The following is a 23,504-nucleotide window of genomic DNA, read 5'->3' as shown; positions in this document are numbered from 1 at the left end:
CGGTGAGTGTATATATACCGTATATGTATTTTTTGCCTTTTCCAATAAGCCTCGAATAAAAATGTTAAAATGCTTTCAATGTATCCAAAAGTAAACAAAAACACAGAAATTATTAAAAGAAAACAGAACACATAATTGTGTGCATGATTCTTTTATTTTTTTTCTCACCGGTTAAATAAACAGAAAAGTAATCATAATGCTGAGGGTTATTTCTTTTTCTTTGTTGATTTTTTTGTTTTTTTTATTGGGTTTGCTTCCTTTTACTTGACATTTGTGAATCACTTGGAAATCCCAGGATTTGCCCGCCTGACCACAGCCCTATTCTCTATTTGTATAAGCCAAACATTCAATAACGAATTGCGTCCTTGCTCCAGTGGGGATATTTTCTCCTTTTAACTTTTATATTATTGTTTTTCTTTTCCTTATTGTAAAACCCTTTTAAGTAAAAATGAAATGAAATAATATACATGTTTGTGGGTCTGTGGACAGAATGAAAACCGCCATTGTTTACACTGATGCCAATGTTCACAGAGCTATTAAACAGTGCTGAATTAAAGTGGGGTTATATTAAAAAGTTGCTTTTTTTTCTGTTTTGTGATTGTAGCATAAGGTTAAGAAACCTTTTGAATAATAATGTTACTAAAAGAAAATGTTCTTACTCTTCTGATGTTTTCAATGGGTTTTAAAGCTTTTTTTTAAACATAAATCCATGTATTTTTTTTAACATTGAAATCTGGTTTATACAGCTTCTATGTATCACTGTACATAGGCTGCAGAATGAGTCACCTGTGAATCAGTGAGTTCTCTCTGCAGATAGGGAACTATCTTGTAAGCACAGCCCCTTTAACTTTGATGCGGTCACAGTGTTTAGGAGAGCAGAGGCTAGAATCACACATCATTCTGCAGTCTGTTATGTATATTGATACATAGAGGATGTAGAAGCAAATGGTTGAAAATATTTCATGAAAGTCAACTGCAAAAATAACTTTTATCCAAAAATACATACAGTTAACTTTTGATTTAATTTTTAATTTTTGCTGTCCAAGAGCAGTGTTAGCCCTCTCATAATTTTTTTTGTATGGATCATGACAAAAATATTAATCAGACAGCGGTGTGCGGAGGAGAGCAAATCTGCTCTTCCGAAATATTCTTATTTTTTATTCCAGCATTCGCTAATGATTATCATAACCAAACAGACTATAACACTGACTGTTAATTATATTATTTATTTATTTGTTTAACCAGGTGTCAAAATTACAAAACGAAACCTCCGATAAGAATAAAAGTATCCAGTTGTTACACAACCAGATGTGCACCTTTGAAGTAGAGATCGAAAGGCATAAAGAGCTCCTAAGGAACAATGAAGCAAAAATTCACCAGTTACAGGTATCTATCAAATTGCAACATTTTTTTACTGTATTTTTCGGACTATAAGACTAAGATAAATTTTCAGCAGGAAAATTTGAAAAAAATTAATGCTTCAAATGGGGGTCCGTCTTACAGTCCGAATTCACGTTACTGGTAGGTGGGGGGTCAGCAGCGGTGGTGGAGTGGAGTCATAGGAAGTATTCAGTGGTCTGGTGAATATCTGACTCCTATCCCAGGCTGGTGCAGCAGGTACGTCGGTGCTCAGTAGCACAGGGGCTCGGCCGACATTTAGTGGCCGTTCTTGGTACTGCAGTTCAGCTCTGTGCAGCATGTAGCTTTTGGTACTGCAGCTCAGCTCTCTGCACCGTGTAATGGTCGTTCCTGGTACTGCAACTCTGCACCATGTAGTGCCTGTTCTTGGTACTGCAGCTGAGCTCTGTGCAGCATGTAGTGGTCATTCTTGGTACTGCAGCTCAGCTCTGTGCACTATGTAGTGCCTGTTCTTGGTACTGCAGCTCAGCTCTGTGCAGCATGTAGTGGCCGATCTTGGTACCTCAGCTCTGTGCCGCATGTAGTGACCCTTTTTGGTACTGCAGCTCAGCTCTGTGCAGCATGTAGTGGCCGATCTTGGTACCTCAGCTCTGTGCCGCATGTAGTGACCCTTTTTGGTACTGCAGCTCAGCTCTGTGCAGCATGTAGTGGCCGATCTTGGTACCTCAGCTCTGTGCCGCATGTAGTGACACTTTTTGGTACTGCAGCTCAGCTCTGTGCAGCATGTAGTGGCCCTTCTTGGTACTGCAACTCAGCTCTGTGCAGCATGTAGTGGCCGTTCTTGGTACTGCAGCTCAGCTCTGTGCAGCATATAGTGGCCAATCTTGGTACCTCAGCTCTGTGCCACATGTAGTGGCCCTTTTTGGTACTGCAGCTCAGCTCTGTGCAGCATGTAGTGGCCCTTCTTGGTACTGCAACTCTGCTCTGTGCAGCATGTAGTGGCCGTTCTTGGTAATGCAGCTCAGCTCTGTGCACCATGTAGTGGTCATTCTTGGTAATGCAGCTCAGCTCTGTGCACCATGTAGTGGTCATTCTTGGTAATGCAGCTCAGCTCTGTGCACCATGTAGTGGTCATTCTTGGTACTGCAACTCAGCTCTGTGCAGCATGTAGCGGCCGTTCTTGGTACTGCAGCTCAGCTCTGTGCACCATGTAGTGGTCATTCTTGGCACTGGAGCTCAGCTCTGTGCACCGTGTAGTGGCCGTTCTTGGTAATGCAGCTCAGCTCTGTGCACCATGTAGTGGTCATTCTTGGCACTGGAGCTCAGCTCTGTGCACCATGTAGTGGTCATTCTTGGCACTGGAGCTCAGCTCTGTGCACCGTGTAGTGGTCGTTCTTGGTACTGCAGCTCAGCTCTGTGCACAGTGTAGTGGTCGTTCTTGGTACTGCAGCTCAGCTCTGTGCACCGTGTAGTGGTCGTTCTTGGTACTGCAGCTCAGCTCTGTGCACCGTGTAGTGGTCGTTCTTGGTACTGCAGCTCAGCTCTGTGCACCGTGTAGTGGTCGTTCTTGGTACTGCAGCTCAGCTCTGTGCACCGTGTAGTGGTCGTTCTTGGTACTGCAGCTCAGCTCCTATTGACGTTAATAGAGCTGCAGTACATACGACGATGGAGCTGAGCTGTTCCTGCTCTGTACATTGTGTTAGAGGGTTTCCATTCTCTGAGGACCCCAAGACCATGGGGACCAGGGCAGATGATCAGTTTGCCACCCCCTAAACCAGCTGTGAACCAGCTTAATAGTTGTCCACATAAACTGTGCTTCTTCTAGGAGTCTGTTCTCCTTATGGGCTTTCTGTCTGTGCCAGGATGATGACATTGGGGTCAATAGGCTGCTCATTAGCAGCAATGAAACCTGACCAGTCACTTCTGGATTTACGTTTCACTTGTGTTGTTCCCTACAAGATCCCACTGGCTCTTCCTAGCATTGGTCCGTTCATTGTGAGAACAGATGAGATGACACTCTTTCTATTCAGAGAAATTACAAAATAAGTAAGTCTTGCTAATTTTTCAGATCCCTTTGATCTCTTCTCAGTAGACCTTAAAACCGGTCATTGTTAAGTTTTTGGGGGTTTTATCTGAAGTTCTCCTTTAGTTGTATTTGCAGGACTGGACCTTAGAAGGGTTTTTCCCACTCATGACATTTATTGCCTATGCGCAGGATGTATGGCGCGTCCAGCGATCATACATTTACCACCTACCCTATAAATGGCTCATAAATGTCACTGGTGGGAAAACTCCTTTATGACGCCAGGACCGTAAAGTGAAACTGCAGCCACCATAAAGCCACAGGATATTAAAAGGGCAGGATAGGAGTTTGGAGAAACAGGACAGAATACCCTACAGTGGCAGGGCCGCAACCTAAAGAGTCAAGGAAAGAGGAGATAAAGCAACGAGGCTTAAAATGTGTGAGGCAGAGTGTAAAATGGACAGAGAAGGGCCTTACAGAGACAATGCAGGACACCCTAACGGGTCTGGGAAGGATGGCTAAAGGTAGAGGACAGAAGGCCTCAGAGGACACAAGAAGAAAATCCGAAAAAGGACAGGACAGGGCATCCTGAAACCTAAAGGGCACAGGGAGCCTTATAGGGGTGGGAAAGGGCAAACATACTAAGAGGACATTGTGCCATGGCTGTACACCCTAAAGGGACAGCCCTTCCTAAGGGGACAGGGCCAGTAAAGCTACAGGGAAATGGTAGGAAACCCTAAAGGGACTGGGCCTTAGAGGAACAGGGTAGGAAATAAGCGAAAATGGACCGGGTTCTAAGTCATCCAGGAAAACATGCCCATCCAATATTTATTGTATTTATCTTACTCACTAGACCTTATCATCGCTGTCCCCATTGGGGCTCACAATCTAGAGCAGTGTTCCCCAACTCCGGTCCTCAAGAGCCACCAACAGGTCATGTTTTCAGTATCTCCTTAGTATTGCACAGGTGATAATTGCATCACCTGTGCAATACTAAGGAAATCCTGAAAACATGACCTGTTGGTGGCTCTTGAGGACCGGAGTTGGGGAACACTGATCTAGAGGAACCCACACAAACACGGATCTGGGCAGACAGTAACACTGGTGGACACAGACAGTTCCCCTGTGCAAGAACAGTATATAGGCCCTTTTGCAGTCCAAGAGCTCATCATAATGCACAATTCCACATGTTTTAGAGGTGAATGTGACCCCCTTACCTCTTGAGCCTGTGTGCGGCTTCACAGGTTGCACCAGTGATATGATATGTCCACCCCTGGACAATAATAACTTCTTTTTAATTATATAAGGTTCAAAAATATTTAAGATAGCTGTCAGACAAATTTAACTCCAGCGCAAAGCATTTCCTCCCAACTCCTTCATACACAAACATGCTCTGCCCAGTCCAGCATGCATACATTTTCAGTGGGGAGGGTGGTAAGTTGAGTGCCCATAAGGCTCCTCTGGAAAGGGCTTATTTTCTGCTGGAACAAAATACCAGGCATGTTGAATTCTTCCTTCCCCTTACTTCTTACATCAGGGAAAAGTCAGAACACTCAGAACTTTATTACATAGTGAGAAAGGCTTGTGAAATATGTATTTTTTTTCCTTGAGGTGCACCTATTATGTAAATTAAATGGGTTTTCAGTAACAACTTATTGATCTAACCAAAGGATAAGTCATCAAAATCAGATTGATGTGTTTTTGACATCAAGTTTCCCCACCCATCAGCTGTTATCTGCTCCACTAGTGACTAGAGGACAGCAAGAACATCGTGGTTTCATATATTGTTTAATGGTCACTTTTGAGTACAGCAGTTTATATCTAACTAGCTGAAGAGCCCGGCGTTGCCTGGGCATAGTAAATATCTGGTTAGTTATAGCACCTCACTTCTCTTATTTTCCCATCACGCCTCTCATTTTCCCCATCACATCTTTCATTTTCCCCCTCACATCTCTCATTTTCTCCCTCACACGTCTCATTTTCCCCCTCACTCCTCTTATTTTCCCCCTCACTCCTCTCATTCCCCCCTAACACTTGTCATTTCGACCTCACATCTGTCATTTTCCGATCACTCCACTATTTTCCCTCACTCCTCTCATTTTGCACTCACACCTTTTCATTTTCACCTCACACCTCTCATTTTCACCTCAGTATATACATGTTTGTCATCTCCCTTATATATAGTATACACCTGTATGTCATCTCCTGTATATAGTATATACCTGTATGTCATCTCCCCTGTATATAGTATATACCTTCTGTGTGTCATCTCCCCTGTATATAGTATATACCTGTATGTAATCTCCTCCTGTATATAGTATATACCTGTGTGTCATCTCCTCCTGTATATAGTATATACCTGTATGTCATCTTCTCCTATACATAGCATATACCTGTTTGTCATCTCCTCCTGTATATACTATATACCTGTAGGTAATCTGCTCCTGTATATAGTATATACCTGTGTGTCATCTCCTCCTGTATATAGTATATACCTGTATGTCATCTCCTCTTGTATGTAGTATGTACCTGTATGTCATCTCCTCCTCTATATAGTATATACCTGTGTGTCATCTCTCCTGTATATATCTGTGTGTCATCTCCTCCTGTATATAGTATATACCTGTGTGTCATCTCCTCCTGTATATAGTATATATCTGTATGTCATCTCCTCCTGTATTAGACCTCGTTCACACGTTATTTGGTCAGTATTTTTACCTCAGTATTTGTAAGCTAAATTGGCAGCCTGATAAATCCCCAGCCAACAGTAAGCCCACCCCCTGGCAGTATTTATTAGCTCACACATACACATAATAGACTGGTCATGTGACTGACAGCTGCCGTATTTCCTATATGGTACATTTGTTGCTGTTGTAGTTTGTCTGCTTATTAATCAGATTTTTATTTTTGAAGGATAATACCAGACTTGTGTGTGTTTTAGGGCGAGTTTCGTGTGTCAAGTTGTGTGTGTTGAGTTGCGTGTGGCGACATGCATGTAGCGACTTTTGTGAGATGAGTTTTGTGTGGCGACATGCGTGTAGCAACTTTTTGTGTGTCGAGTTGCATGTGACAGGTTAGTGTAGCAAGTTGTGTGCAGCAAGTTTTGCGCATGGCGAGTTTTGCGCGTGGCGAGTTTTATGTGTGGTGCCTTTTGAGTATGTGCAAGTTTTGTGTGAGGCAACTTTTGCATGTGTTGCAACTTTTGTGCATGTGGCAATTTTTCCGCGTGTGCAAGTTTTGCGTGTGGCGAGTTTTCCATGAGGTGAGTTTTGCACGTGCGGCGAGTTTTGCATGTGGAGAGTTTTGCGCGTGGCGAGTTATGAGCGGCGACTTTTGTGTTTCGACTTTTATGTGGCGAGGTTGGTGTATGTGTGGTGAAATGTGCGCTGAGGGTGGTATATGTGTTCGAGCACGTGGTAGTGTGTGGAGCATTTTGTGTGTGTGTTCATATCCCTGTGGTGGTGTGGTGATTATCCCATGTCGGGGCCCCACCTTAGCAACTGTACAGTATATACTCTTTGGCGCCATCGCTGTCATTCTTTAAGTCCCCCTTGTTCACATCTGGCAGCTGTTAATTTTCCTCCAACACTTTTCCTTTCATTTTTTCCCCATTATGTAGATAGGGGCAAAATTGTTTGGTGAATTGGAAAGCGCGGGGTTAAAATTTCACCTCACAACATAGCTTTGACGCTCTCAGGGTCCAGACGTGTGACTGTGCAACATTTTGTGCCTGTAGCTGCGACGCCTCCAACACTTTTCCTTTCACTTTTTCCCCATTATGTAGATAGGGGCAAAATTGTTTGGTGAATTGGAAAGCGCGGGGTTAAAATTTCACCTCGCAACATAGCCTATGACGCTCTCGGGGTCCAGACGTGTGACTGTGCAAAATTTAGTGGCTGTAGCTGCGACGGTTCAGATGCCAATCCCGGACATACATACACACACACATACATACACACATTCAGCTTTATATATTAGATTAATTTGACGAAAGGCTAAGCTGAAAGACCTGAGAGTGGTCACCATCTTATGTATGTAGCTGTTACCACTCCAAACAATGTTTGGATCAGGCCACCACCAGAGCAGATGAGTGCAGACACACATCAGTTTGATATTGATGACCTGTCCATAGGATAAGTCATCTATATTTTACTGCCGGACAACCACTTAAAGCATTAACTATGGTCCTTCATTGGTTCACTATACATAAACCATCATGTTGTCTCCTAATCATTACCATATTATCCTTATTCTCCACAAATGACTGCAGAAGAGGTTTGTAATGGGCAGCACAGTGGCTCATTGGTTAACACTGTAGCCTTGTAGGTCCTGGGATGAAATCCCACCAAGGACATCTACAAGAAGTTTTGTATGTTCTCGCCAATGGGGACAGTGCCAGTAATGTCTGTAATCAATTCAACAAAACCCAGCACTCAACTTTGCGGTGAGAAACTGAAAAGAATTTATTGATCCCAATGCGTGAAAACAAAAGTATATACAAGCGAATACCACAGAAAATATTCATAGTGGCTAAATTACAGACAAGGGTGAATTCACTATGGGAAGCTGTCACTAATCATGGCATAATGCAACATATTTAGTCATTGTTAGAAACATACCGTACAGAGGAATATGTGGTAAGGAAAACGGCTATGGAAGCCTGTGAGGAAAAAATAATGGTGGTATTTGAACGCCTGTAAGTGAGGCAGGATCGTGAGAAAGCGATGGTGTAGTCTTACCAGTAGCATAGATGTAGTTATGGAACGAGGGTTTCCACTTAAGGTAGGGACAAAGCCTATATATAGAAGTATATTGGCAGGGGTTAGAGCATAGCGCACATAGATGCACATATATACAAAGGGGCAGTGCGTGCTGGCACTAACATGGCATGTGTGGAAGCCGGGTAATGCATACCTGTGTCCTGTGGTGCCGCGGTATCCACCGCTGTAGAGAGGACACGAGGAAGTGGACTTATTTATGCCAAGTAGTGTGTGGGATCCAGCCGGAGTGCAGTTCCGGTTTCATGACGCGGGCCGGACTGCACTGCGCATGTGCGGAAGTGACATGTGCATGGGGATGTTACTCATTGCGTTCCATCGCCGAGAGATCTATGCGTACCACACATAGTGACGCGGGCCGGACTGCACTGCGCATGTGCGGAAGTGACGCGAGTATAGAAATGTCACTCAATGCGTTCCACCGCCGAGAGTTCTATGCGTTCCACTCATAGAGAGTGATGGGGCTCTATCAGTACTGAATTGGGAGCGTGAAACGGGCATGTGTACACTGTGAGATTTATAATAACGGAAAGAATAGCTATTTGGTGGACATAATGGGGTTACCTGACTATGGAAGTGGGATATGACACAAGAAACGAGAAAACTGGAAGATGTGAAGGAAAAGTAAAACAGGATTAGGTACACAATGACCAGGTGCACTTATCAGATAGGGAGGTGATGCAGACCGGTTCATATTAGACCCATAGGTGAGGTGAAGAGATGCTAAACATGCAGGTTTCTATTCAGTGCTCAGCGGTGACCGTGGGTCAATAAAGGCGACTCTGGAGGGATAAAGAAAAAGTATTAGTATATGAACAGAAAAGCATTCTAAATCAATTATAAAAATGCCATCAGGTCATAGTCCTTATTTAGACCCTTGGGAGAGAGAGTTTCCAATGTATGGATCCAAAATGCTTCCCGTTTTTTTAAAAGAGTAACCCTGTCGCCACCTCTCCTAGGAGGTGGAACTGAATCAATAACTTGGTACCTAAGCTGTGATACCGAGTGCCCATGGGACTGAAAATGATTAGGGATTGGTAATAGCAGATTATTGCACCGGATTGTGGACTTATGCTTAGAGATCCTGTTTCTGACGGGCTGCGTAGTTTCACCGATGTAAAGGAGACCGCATGGGCATTTTATCATATACACTACGAAGGAGGAATCGCACATGAAAAAATCTTTGATATGGAAGATTTTACCAGACCTGGGGTGATGGAAAGTATTGCCTCTTTGGATATTGTTACACTGGGCACAGTGTAAACAGGGAAATGTACCCGTTTTAGGTTTAGCTAAGAAGCGTTGTCTTTGAGGGATGCTTGGGCCAATGTCGGCCCTAACTAGATTGTCCCTAAGATTTGGCGGTCTCTTGAAACAGGGTAAAAAGGGTTCCCTGAATTCCTGCACATTGGGATAAGCAGTGGCTAACAAGTGCCAGTGTTTTCTAATGGACTTATGTAGTATATATGAAGCAGGGTGGTAAAGATGGACAAACGGAATACGTTTGTCCGTATTTCTGACAGGATTGGTGGGTGGGGGGTCCCTTGATTGTTCTAAGACATCGGGAGGGTAACCCCTCTTTTCAAATTTATTGGTCATATCCTGGAGACGTTTATTTCTCAGGGGGCCATCTGGAACGATGCGTGTAACTCTATGAAACTGGGATCTAGGGATAGAGCGTTTGACTGGAGGGGGGTGGAAACTTTGAAAATGAAGTATACTATTCCTATCCGTTGGTTTAATATAGAGGTCGGTGGATAGTAAGCCCTCACAGTCTTTGAGGACCATAGTGTCCAAAAAATTGATGGCGTGGTAGTCATAATTCATAGTGAATTTGATCCCTGGCCAGGCATCGTTGAGAAACGCAAAAAACTCCTGTAAGGACTCCAATGAGCCCCCCCAAATGCAAAATATATCATCAATATAACGTTTCCAGAGGGAAACGTTATTGATGTATAGGGAATGTTGGTAAATGATAGAAGATTCAAACTCAGACATGTAGGTATTAGCATAAGGGGGCGCTACATTGGAGCCCATGGCGGTCCCACGGGTCTGCAGGAAAAAGGTACTCTGAAATAGAAAAAAAATGTTATACAACACAGTTGTCAGAAGGTCCACACAAAGATTGATTTGATCGATGTCAAAGCCGGACTTGGTAAGTGAATGATGAACTGAGTTGATACCATTGATGTGTGGGATGGAAGTATAGAGGTCTTTGATATCGAAAGTGACCTCACTTACAGGCGTTCAAATACCACCATTATTTTTTCCTCACAGGCTTCCATAGCCGTTTTCCTTACCACATATTCCTCTGTACGGTATGTTTCTAACAATGACTAAATATGTTGCATTATGCCATGATTAGTGACAGCTTCCCATAGTGAATTCACCCTTGTCTGTAATTTAGCCACTATGAATATTTTCTGTGGTATTCGCTTGTATATACTTTTGTTTTCACGCATTGGGATCAATAAATTCTTTTCAGTTTCTCACCGCAAAGTTGAGTGCTGGGTTTTGTTGAATTGATTACTACGGTTTGGGAACCTACCCATGCACCTTTCAGTTGCTGTGCACACGCCTTTCTGTCAATAATGTCTGTAAAGCGCTGTGGAATTTATGGCGCTATATAAGCAAGTAAAATAAATAAATAAACACAGGGAGGACATACAAACACCTGGTATTGACACCGCCCGGAGATCAGTGACCACAAGGAAGCCCCCATTAGTTGGTATCGTTCATGTTCTGGCATTTCTGATAATCCTGACCCTCGGTGGCCACGTTATTCCCGGTAATGCCAAAGAAAACCACAGTTTTACATTTGAGTTTTGAAAGTAAAACTTTACAATATTTTTTTCTTACTTCTCTTGCCCCACAATAATGACTGTAAGATTCTCACACTGATGAAGCCGGAGATTATATAAGATATTAGAGAGAACAGGGAACCGACACTTGAACACTTTTCTCGTTCTGACACAACAGTTTCACAATTATCTGAAATGGGCAATTTCTCTGAAAGGATTTGCATTTCTTTATCTAGACCCGGAGATTAGAAATGGCTCTAAGAAGTTCCAAAAAGTAAAAAAAAAAAGGAACAGCATCCAGTCCAGGCGATGAAAAAAGAAAAAAAAACAACTTTATTCCGCCATGATACACTGTTTCGACCAGTATTGGTCTTTATCAAGTATACGCAATACACAAAGTGGCAGCCTTATATAGTGTGGAGGCACATGCACACCAGTCACCAACAAGGTACTGCCCGCTAAGTTAATACAGAAAAATACACAGAATATTACATAGTATACAACAATATATATCTTTATCCAACATAGTGAAAATATCTTATATGTGAAATAAAAAGAAATATCAATAATAAAGAAATACACCTGTATAGCATCTGCCCCTATATAGTAATAAACCAGTCATGGTAAAGCATCACCGCTGTTATAGAGACCATAGCCAAATCCAATCCTCCGGCTCATAGGAGGCGCATAGCAAAGGCCCCCAACCAATGTGTGTATGTATCACATACCCTGTACTCCTTCCCCTTGTGTCATGTGATACATATGGCATACAAATGTTTGTCCCTGATCTAATTGTGTGTTAATGCTCCAATAGACCAGGTCTGCCGAATAACTGGCATATGTAGTGGACAGAGTCGGGCTTTAGTTCTTTGATTTTAACATTGGATTAATAGTAGTGATTGCTATGCAGGTTTATTGCCAGTCCAGACCAGGTAGCCAAATGGTTAATTTTCCTCATTCTGAGTGTATCTCTGTTTCCATGGATATGGCCGGACGCTACCGTTCCTCTGCCTTCGGCTGGGTTTGCGTGCGTGCTGGGTCTGGCGCCGTTGAGTGGGGCCGCGTGACTGGTCACGTGATTGCGCTTCAGCGTTGTTGGCCTGGTGCGCATGCGCGGGCGGGTGCTTGCTTGCTGGAGGCGGATCAACAAATGGTGGTGCGTTCTAGGCACATCAGATTAGTGTGAGTATGTATGATTGGCTGATGGATTCAGCAAATTGAGTGCCAACACTGACACATACACACATTGGTTGGGGGCCTTTGCTATGCGCCTCCTATGAGCCGGAGGATTGGATTGGGCTATGGTCTCTATAACAACGGCGATGCTTTACCATGACTGGTTTATTACTGTATAGGGGCAGACGCTATGCAGGTGTATTTCTTTATTATTGATATTTCTTTTTATTTCACATATAAGATATTTTCACTGTATTGGGTAAAGATATATATTGTTGTATACTATGTAATATTCTGTGTATTTTTCTGTATTAACCCTAAGTGGGCAGTACCTTGTTGGTGACTGGTGTGCATGTGCCTCCACACTATATAAGGCTGCCACTTTGTGTATTGTGTATACTTGATAAAGACCAATACTGGTCGAAACGTTGTATCATGGCGGAATAAAGTTTTTTCTTTTTTTCACCACCTGGACTGGATGCTGTTCCTTTTTTACTTTTTGTATTTCCAATTGGGTCATTGGATTTGGAGTGTGCATCCTGGGACTGACGTGCTGTCGGCTGTTTTTCTTTTTCTTGGATGGCTCTAAGAAGTGTCTGGAGATTATGGGGATAATTTATAATTTCAGGGTGCTCGCAGAGCACTTGGCCTCTCCAGATTGACCATGCATGTATAATTATCAAGGATATAAACATCGAGACCCTCACTGAGCCCCAAACAAAATATGCCTGATGCTGGGTAAAGAGCAATGCCCACTTGTGACTTTTTTTTCTTCCATGAATGAGAACGTGCAGCAACAATACCCCCCTCCTGGTCGGACCCTCAATGCTCAAACATTGATGCAGTGTCTTAATGATGAGCCATCAATGTCCTTCTATTGTTGGAAGGCTCCATCTTGTACAGGCACTGTTTCTGATTCTACCGCTTTATTAGGAAATGGTTATTTATGCCATTAGTGTCCTTCCTACATGTATTTTACAGCCGTGTGTGGTAGCTGGCACTGCTGGGCTGTGGTTTAGTTGTGGCTTCCAGTCTTGCAGGAAATACCCGATGCGGTCTGGGCGCGAGGACCTCTGTGTACTTGAGTAAGAAATCTTAAAGCTGAAACAAAGATTGTGGATAGATGAGCTCAACCACTGTACCCACTCCTAAACCTTGATTATCTGCGCCTGGAGTCTCAAGTCTATAAGTGCTGAATAATAAAGTATTAATCTACATAAACTGATAAATCAACCTGTGAATATATTGCATTACTGATCCTGAGTTACATCCTGTATTATACCCCAGAGCTGCTCTCGCTATTCTGCTGGTGCAGTCATTGTGTACATACATTACATTACTGATCCTGAGTTACATCCTGTATTATACCCCAGAGCTGCACTCACTATTATGCTGGTGCAGTCACTGTGTACATTCATTACATTACTGATCCTGAGTTACATCCTGTATTATACTCCAGAGCTGCACTCACTATTCTGCTGGTGCAGTCACTGTGTACATACATTACATTACTGATCCTGAGTTACATCCTGTATTATACCCCAGAGCTGCTCTCACTATTCTGCTGGTGCAGTCACTGTGTACATACATTACATTACTGATCCTGAGTTACATCCTGTATTATACCCCAGAGCTGCACTCACTATTCTGCTGGTGCAGTCACTGTGTACATACATTACATTACTGATCCTGAGTTACATCCTGTATTATACTCCAGAGCTGCACTCCCTATTCTGCTGGTGCAGTCTCTGTGTACATACATTACATTACTGATCCTGAGTTACATCCTGTATTATACCCCAGAGCTGCTCTCGCTATTCTGCTGGTGCAGTCACTGTGTACATACATTACATTACTGATCCTGAGTTACATCCTGTATTATACCCCAGAGCTGCACTCACTATTCTGCTGGTGCAGTCACTGTGTACATTCATTACATTACTGATCCTGAGTTACATCCTGTATTATACTCCAGAGCTGCACTCACTATTCTGCTGGTGCAGTCACTGTGTACATACATTACATTACTGATCCTGAGTTACATCCTGTATTATACCCCAGAGCTGCTCTCACTATTCTGCTGGTGCAGTCACTGTGTACATACATTACATTACTGATCCTGAGTTACATCCTGTATTATACCCCAGAGCTGCACTCACTATTCTGCTGGTGCAGTCACTGTGTATATACATTACATTACTGATCCTGAGTTACATCCTGTATTATACCCCAGAGCTGCACTTACTATTCTGCTGGTGCAGTCACTGTGTACATACATTACATTACTGATCCTGAGTTACATTCTGGATAATACTCCAGAGCTACACTCACTATTCTACTGGTGCAGTCACTGATTACATTATTGATACTGAGTTACATCCTGCAAACTGCAGAGCTGCACTTTCTATTCTGCAAGCTTTAGAGCTTGTTCATTGTCTGCACCCAAGCTGTTCTGGTGATTTGCTGTTTGGGAGTGCCATCTTTCCTCTACAGAAAGAACATTCATCAGATGAGAAAAGATGCCCCCATTTGCATTATATAAGAGGTCGGGTGGGCAGTGAGGGGGTATATTAGGACAAGATGGCGGACTGTTCTAAGTAACAACCAGTAATATTGTGATTTTTATTTTATCATTGGCGTTTCAGTGAACTACCTTTTTTTCTTAACTACATTTCATTTTTATTTCTTTGTACAGAGGGTGATTGAAGGCCAAGCCGACAAACTGAAGGACTTGGACAAGGAAATACGGGGCTTACGGCAGATTGGAGATGACGATGATGGCATGAAAAGCGGCCTTGAGTTATTAAAAACTCGTTTGACGCAATTAGAAGTCATCGGTAAAACAGCAGCTGCTTGGAATCCTGGTGAGACCATTAGCTTTCTTTTAGCATGAATTGAAGCAGGTGGTGGTAACTGTTAGATTGGTGTTGGTCCCCCTACCTATTGCCAGAATGGCTGTGGTCTTGCACCCCCCCCCCCCCCCCACCGCTCCACTGAAGGTGCTTGGCTATGTTCATCACTGCCATAGACCCTTCCTTGACATCGTCTGGTTGGCAGAAGAAGAGCAGGGGTTAACAGGATCTCGGTTCTGTTCAATCTTTGCAGCTCCCAGTAGATTTAACACTTGCGTAGACCTTTCAGCTATATCTGAAGTGTTTATGATATATAGAGGAAGTCGAATGGAGCCTCCATTCATCTCCTCCAGGCTGTCGTTTTTCAGCCAGGGTAGAATGAGGAACACAAGTCCTCCCATTCTGGTGCTGAGTACAGGCCTCCAAAGTTGAACCCTCAATGATCAAGTCGATAGGTAAAACCTTGTTTAGACTGGATGGTGTCTTCAGGGTCTTCATCTTCCAGTGTAATTGGACCCTTTTCTTTGGCATGATTTGGCCAATGTTGGAGCTATATTATACTGTCCATTGTCCAGTTACAAGTGTTCTTTTTTTTTTCCTCTTCCTAAGGTGTCTTGGAGACACAGATTAACAGACACGATCAAATGCTGAGCGTTCACGACATCCGTCTTGCCGATATGGACCTCAGGTTCCAAGTACTAGAAACAGCAAGTTACAACGGGATCCTAATCTGGAAGATCCGAGATTACAAGAGACGGAAGCAGGAGGCTGTTATGGGGAAGACATTATCTTTGTACAGCCAGCCCTTTTACACTGGATATTTTGGATATAAGATGTGCGCAAGGGTTTATCTCAACGGGGATGGCATGGGGAAGAACACGCACCTATCCCTCTTCTTCGTGATCATGAGAGGAGAGTACGACGCTCTGCTGCCTTGGCCCTTTAAGCAAAAAGTCAGCCTCATGCTCATGGACCAGGGGCCATCAAGACGACATTTAGGAGATGCGTTCAAGCCAGATCCAAACAGCAGTAGCTTCAAAAAACCCACTGGGGAAATGAACATCGCCTCTGGGTGCCCTGTATTTGTCGCCCAAAGCGTCTTAGAGAATGGGACGTACATTAAAGATGATACTATTTTTATTAAAGTCATAGTGGATACCTCGGACCTGCCAGACCCTTGATAGTAGGTAGCCCGGTGTTGTCAGGTAGAAGACAGACCAGCTTCGGGGTGTTTTGTACGACAGTCTTGAAAGGAAGGAGGTCCGAAGGTTTAGATGAGGACCTCGTGGTGCTGGAACAGAAGGCTGATGGAACAAGGATGTGGTGTCCAATGCCCGACTCAACAACTTTCCGCACAGAGGATTGAAATCTTTATGTTGTGCTAATGAGAATGTTGGATATCTGAGTAGTGTGACCATTGTGAAAGTTGCAGTTTTCTTTTTTTTTTTTATATAGAGATGGAGGTGTATACAGAACACATTAAGGGAAGGGGTAACAAAATATAAAAAAAATATATTACAAAGATATTTTTTTTCTACTACTCAAAAATGTTATTTTCCAAAAATGTTGACACAGGCATTATAAAAAAAAATATATATATATATGTTTGTTTTTTTTAAACCCAAGTTCTTCCTATTAACCCATTGGGTGCTAGACTTGGCCGCCATCAGCAATAATGCCCTGTTGATGCCGGATTCACATGGGTTAACTGGGGGCGGAGGGGGAGTCCTGTAGGAAGAATTTGGACCCTAATGAATTGCTTCCAAGGACTGCTGCCTTGTCAGTAATATTATTATTTTTATTGCCCATCTTGTGGTTTCCCAATGCCATTGACTTTCATAAACCCACCTATGTTACTATTATGGTCCTCACAGACATTTTATTTTTATTTTTTTTTTGCCGGTGAATACGCTTAAAGTTTTTAACAGAAACGTCTCAGGTTTTTGTTATCACTTCTAAGCTATTCGGTGTTGTATTATTTCACTTTTGAAATGTAAAACCAACTACATGTCGTAGGTTATGACAAGAAACCGATGATGATGATTATTATTATTATTATTATTATTACATATCTGAATGCTTTGTCGATGCCATGCATCTGAAACAGGCTTCGGGCTTTCACCCTAAACTAGGGATATGTTGAACTTTGGAGTTCTCAATAAATTACTTTCATGGTTCCTCTGGTTCTGCATTGATGTGATTGAGCAAAAAGTTGTAGCCCTATGTCCCTATTTCCAGGGTCGTATTCGAATTCTGCTTATTTGCGCTTTGTGACCTCCTGAAGCTTCGCTATGAACAGTCTGTGACTCTATCATCTCTAGAACTCTGGGACTTGTAGTTCTGACATCCACTTGCCAATTCTTGATGTCCCCCAAAAAAATGCAACCTGTAAAACTAAAATTCTACAGCTTGCAAAATGTCAAACTTTACTTAAATTATAACATTTTAAAATATAATTAGTTTGTACTTATTTTGACCTTTTCTGCTCCGTTCACATCCAAATTTAATTCCTGAAGTCTGGTGATTTCCTGTTACCAAACAGCAATGCATTGTGGGAAGCTGTGCCAACTGTAAGGCTGTGTGCACAAGTTGCAGATTTTTCGCGTTTTTTTTCGCTATAAAAACGCGAAAAAAACCGCATACATTATGCATCCCATCATTTAGAATGCATTCCGCAATTTTTGTGCACATGATGCATTTTTTTCGTGAAAAAAACGCATTGTGGTAAAAAACGCAACATGTTCATTAATTCTGCGGATTTCCCACTATATTATTGCATTGGGAACCTCCGGAAAAATCCGCAAAAAAAACGCACCAAAAAGCATACAGATTTCTTGCAGAAAAAGTCCGGTTTTGCTCAGGAAATTTCTGCAAGAAATCCTGAACGTGTGCACATAGCCTTACAGAGATAACATGACGGAAACAAGGTGGTGCTAAGTTTTAAAATGTGAATGGAGAAAAGAACAAGGCTACAAAAATCAGATACAAAACCAAATACTTGAATTTACATTTAGGCCGTGAAATAATAAGAAACGTGCATACCCATATATAACCAGATATGTAAAAAAAAAATAATTTTTGGCATGACATCTTTTGGTAACCGATGCAAAGCGACTGACCAGAGCACGCTATTTAGCACAGATTGCAGAAAATCGTTTATTGATATCTTCCCTCTAGGTTAAGATCTGACTGTTTGACCTTGTAGGCTTTTTTTTTTTTTTTTAAATCTGGTCTCTTTGATCTATTACAAAATAAGGGGCATTATACTAAAAAAATAAAATAAAATAAATAAATTAGTCAAAATGGACACCAAGCCTCTGGTGCTATGTTGTTCCATATGAGTTATAAGGGCTGTGAACCGCTCCCTCCCTCATGTTGGAGGACTGCATAAGGTCAGAGAGCCTATAAGTAAGCAGGGGCGGGCCTTGCAGTAGCTGCAAGAGAACTACTAAAGCTTGAAACCACACCCCCGAGGGGACAACTGGGCACTAGCTGCCAAGGGGCCTATATATCAGCCATTTAGCCTAGCCAGTGTAGGTTTACATGACTAGTGCCCTAGGATTCTCATTACTATGCCTTTTTATTGGGTAGTAACTGTTTCAATAGAAGGAGCTGCATATTTAATGAGTGAGGTTGATGTGACAATGAGGACGTCTGTAATTCAGCAAGCACGAGCAAACATGTAAGCATTGTTTACAGCAAAAATTCCAAGCGGTGATCTGAGCGCATTTCGCCTGTAAAAGCCTTATTATTCACGTTCATTCCCCTTGCCTCCCCCACCCCTGAATGCAAATAGTGTCTGGTCTTAGTGGAGGCAGCCATTTTGTGGGCTGCGCTAATGTTCATAGCACTGCAGCCTATGAGGTCTTAAAGAGACAAAAGAAAAGATTGAACCTTTTTAGTAGGGCCCTTGAATTGGCTGCTTGTGATATGGATAGTTATGGACACGTTATACGCCATAAGGTTGATGGTTGCAGACTGAATGATGTGGCCACATTATAGCCGCCATATTACAACGCTCATCTATGGTCACTGCGTTACCGCTATCCCATAGCTTTCCTATTGGTCACAATCTATGATTATATATGTACAATGGTTTTTTTGCTCATTTTTCTGTGGTTCTTATTACCAAATGTACCTCCCAGAATCTCCAGCACAAAAAGAAAAATCTGATTGTAAGCTCTGTAGCCCAGAGTCTCCCTGCTGCCTCTCATACAGAGGGACTTTATACGCCGTCGCCATGCTTTTTCTACAGTCACATGATAACAAAAATAATGTTTACAGTATTAGCGATTTTTCTCGGGGAGGGGAATGATGTAGATGCTAACGTCACCCCGGAGCGAGACCACGCTTGTAGCATCTAGGACAATAGATAGGAACCAATTTTTTTTATTTTTTTACACATCTTTACAGGATCAGTATATAAATATATATTTACTACGCAAGTTATTTTCTACCAAAATTAGAGTCTAGATTGACAAAATGATAGGAAAAAGTTATTTTGTCTCAATAAAATTGTTTTTATTTCTTTTTTTATAATATACTGTACTATGGAGCATGACGGTCCTTTGGGGACACATGACTAAAACACAACAGGCAAGGGAGCCATAGCAAACCTTCAGACTAGTTCTACAGATAGGTTGCTACCATCCCCGTAGCAACCAATCAGAGTTCACCTTTCATTTTCTAATCAGCACTGAAAAAATAAAATGTGGAATCTGATTGGTTGCCACAGGCAACAAGGCCACATGGTAAAACTTTGAGGCCTAGTGTTTCACTGCCAGTCATAGTGGGAGGCAATGGCCCAGAACAGCTGTCAGCAGCCATTGTGGTGGTCTCATTGCTCCTTAAAATTTAATTTATTTATTTTTTTAAATAAATTATGTTTTGGGCCAAAACTAGGATTGGATCCAGGCGTAGAAGTTAAAAAAAACAAACAAGAAAAACAACTTTCCATATTGCCTCAGGCTGGAATCTATAATCTATATACATTATTAAATGAAGCCAGAAGCCTAAATCGGCCATTAAGACAATCATTAAAGGGGTATTCTCATCTCTAGGATCCTATCACAATATGTAGTAGGTGTAATAATAATATTAAGAAATAAGTTAAGCTAGAAATGTAGTATAGTTCTTCTGATTAGCTATGTCGCTTACCCCATGTGCAGGGCATTGCCAGTAGCTTAAGTACGATTGGTTATGACCACTCCTATAGTGACAGATGTTAGTGGTCATAACCATGGATACCTAACCTACTGCAATGACCTTTACATGGAGTAAACGACATAGGTAATCAGAAGAACTATACTACGTTTTCTAATTGCAGGTATTTCCTAATATTATTACACCTGCTATGTATTAGGATAAGCTCTTGGAGATGGGAATACTCCTTTAATAATAGTTGTTGTGTTTGTTATCTTGGTCGGTTCTGATCTAATGAATCTTGAAAAAAAAAAAAAGTGGCGTGTAAAAGTTTGATCACCCCTGGTCAAAATTACTGTTATTGTGAACAGTTAAGCAAGTTGAGGATGAAATGATCTCTAAAAGGCCTAAAGTTACAGATGACACATTTCCTTTGTATTTTAAGCAAAATACGTATATTTTCATCTTTAGATTTTACAAATTACAAAATGGAAAATGTACCAATGGCAAAGTTTGAGCACCCTGCGTGGTAAGTACCTAGTTGCACCTCATTTTGAAAGTATCACAGCTTGTAAACACTTTTTGTAGCCAAGAGTGTTTCAATTGTTATTTGAGGTATTTTCATCCATTCTTCCTATGAGAATTCCTCCAGTTCTATGAGATTCCTGGGTCGTCTTGCATGCACTGGTATTTTGAGGTCTAGCCACAGATTTTCAATGATGTTCAGATCAGGGGACTGTGAGGGCCATTGTAAAACCTTCAGCTTGTGCCTTTTGAGGTTGTCTATTGGGGATTGTGACGTGTGTTTAGGATTATTATCCATTTGTAGAAGCCGTCCTCTTCCTCTTTTCACCTTCAGTTTTATTACAGATGGTCTTATGTTTGCAACAAGAGTTTGTGTAAATTTCATTGAATCCATTCTTCCCTCTACCCGTGAAATGTTCCTCGTGCCATTGACTACAACACAACCCCATAGCATGATTGATCCACCCCCATGCTTAATGGTTGGCAAGATGATCTTTTCCTGAAATTCTGTGCCCTTTTTTCTCCACACATACCTTTGATCATTGTGGCCAAAGATTTCTAGTTTTTTCTCATCGGTCCACAGGACTTGTTTCCAAAAAGCATCAGGTTTGTTTAGATGTTCTTTTGCATACTTCTGACACTGAATTTTATGCTGAGGATGCAGGAGAGGTTTTCTTCTGATGATTCCCATGAAGGCCATATTTGTGCAGGTGTCTCTAAACAGTAGAACAATGTACCACCACTCCAGAGTCTGCTAAATCTTTCTGAAGGTCTTTTGCAGTCAAGCAGGGTTTCTAACTTGCCTCTCTAGCAATCCTACGAGCAGCTCTCACTGAAATTTTGCTTGGTCTTCCAGACCTTATCTTGACCTTCTCTGTTCCTGCTAACTGCCATTTCTAAATTACATTTCGAACTGAGTAAAGGGCAACTTAAAAACTCTTTGCTATCTTCTTATAGCTTTCTCCTGCTTTGTGGGTCTCCACCATTTTCATTTTCAGACTCCCAGGCAGCTGCTTAGAAGAACCCATGGCTGCTGTTTTTGGCACAAAGTTAGAGGAGGCTGGGTTTTCATAAAGCTGGAAAATTTGCATCACCATTCCTAACTATGATGGTGAACAAGCCACAACCCTAACAGGCTAATCAAGGTCTGAAACCTTGGTCAAAGTTATCTGAGCACACAAATCTCCAAGGGTGCTCAAACTTTTGCATCAGAGCATTTTCCTTTTTGCAATTTTTAAAATGAAAAAAGTGACTATATATAGTATTTTTTTTTTGCCTAAAATACAAAGGAAATATGTCATCTGTAACGTTAGCCCTTTTAGAGATCACTTCATCTTCAATTTGGTAACTGTTCACAATAACAGTAATTTTAACCAGGGGTGCCCAAACTTTTACACACCACTGTAATTGTTATCTATAGAGATGATCCCTACTTTCCCAGTGATCACTTCTGAGAAAGTGTAATAACCTAAAAGGTTAATGGAGTGAGTTAGGCCACTCAATGGCCTCACGGTCATATATGAAGCTGATTGCCGGTCGGTTTGGACAGGCCCGTAAAGGTCTAATTCTCACAGGTCAGAAACCGTATTAGGTTGTCATAGGTCCAATGCTCTTCATGGGTCATTTAGGCCCCATCGGGGGTATCTGAACTTGCAATGAACTATAAGGGGTTTTAAAGTGTCAGGTTCCCACAACACTGCCCTAAATAGTGTAAGTGACCCCCGATTGATGGGGGCTGTGTTACAGAGTGGGGGCCCAGAAGCTTCCAGTTATGCATTGGTCCATTATGTTACGGAGAAGCTGCTAAGATTATTTTTATAATTGTGTATTTTATTGTTGTTATTTTATGACATGAGATGTCGAGTGCCTCATTGACCTCTTTAATCCAACATGGTGGATCCGTCAGTCTATAGGTCTTCAGTGAGCGCAGGTGACAGTGACAGGACACTTAATCCGAAATATCTGCACTATACCTGTAGATTGCAACCGAAGAAGCACTAAGACCTGAGACGCAAGGGGACAATGAGGCGGATTGTGTTCAGACGCAGGATTAAATGTCGTTTTTGTGTAGAGACGCTGCTTCCGTATCACATACAGATCATTGGTGCTCATTTTAAGGTTAAAGCCAAAAAAAAGACTAAAGGAAAAAAAAAAAAAAAGACTCGGCAAAATAAAATACCAAAAGTAGTAAATTATTCAGAGGAAGATGTGTCAGAATGAGGAATTTCTCATGTACTGTCTGTGTTCACACGTATTTCCTCCTCGCATTGGGGGCTTTTAATAATAATTAAAAAAAATAATAATTAAAATAATTCTAAAAATTGCACATTGGTGTCTGGATTCAGTCCCTCAAATATTGAGACTATATTCTAAAGTAATAAAAATGTAGAATTTTTTAGTGGAATCAATGTTTTTTTTGTTTTTCTTTGTAAATTATTATTATATTTTCTAAGAAAGTTGATTTCTTTTTTCATGAAAAATATTTTCCCTTCATATTCACTTTATTTTTTTCTGTTTATAGAATTTTTTTATATACGGTATATATATATTTTTTTCTTCAATTTAGATCATCTTTATTGTTTTGCAAGTGTCCTTTAAAAATAAGATGATCACATGGTGTCCTGCTGGGGAGCCTGGTGTATACCTTAGCAGTAAGTGCTTAATCTCCCTACAGTGCCTCCGCAGGGGAGTTACAGTATTACACAGTGGCCTTCAAATCAATAGTTTATGTAAAGAAGGGAAAGGTTGGATACTCCAGGGGCGAGAGACACTTTTTGGAGACAAACTCCACTTTGCCAAGAGAAGAAGTTCGAGCAAATCTACGTACCTAGAATGCTGTTAGTGTCCA

The 23,504-nt window shown here is 41.7% G+C and overlaps 1 protein-coding gene across 6 annotated transcripts in view; it reads left to right on the top strand.

Moving 5' to 3' along the window:
* Nucleotides 1-22,832, top strand: part of TRAF3 (TNF receptor associated factor 3) — a 160,327-nt gene extending 137,495 nt beyond the window's left edge. For all 6 annotated transcript variants that reach the window (XM_077269003.1, XM_077269035.1, XM_077268994.1 and 3 more), the window contains exons 9-11: nt 1,246-1,386; nt 14,833-15,001; nt 15,599-22,832. In XM_077269003.1, coding sequence (XP_077125118.1) covers nt 1,246-1,386; nt 14,833-15,001; nt 15,599-16,170 — 882 coding nt within the window. In that variant the 3' untranslated portion in view covers nt 16,171-22,832. The remainder of the gene's footprint in view (nt 1-1,245; nt 1,387-14,832; nt 15,002-15,598) is intronic.
* The last annotated feature ends 672 nt before the right edge of the window (nt 22,833-23,504 follow it).

Source organism: Ranitomeya variabilis, chromosome 1 (assembly GCF_051348905.1).
Source record: "Ranitomeya variabilis isolate aRanVar5 chromosome 1, aRanVar5.hap1, whole genome shotgun sequence".
Classification (NCBI taxonomy): domain Eukaryota; kingdom Metazoa; phylum Chordata; class Amphibia; order Anura; family Dendrobatidae; genus Ranitomeya; species Ranitomeya variabilis.
This window is presented reverse-complemented; position numbering and strand designations above follow the sequence as displayed.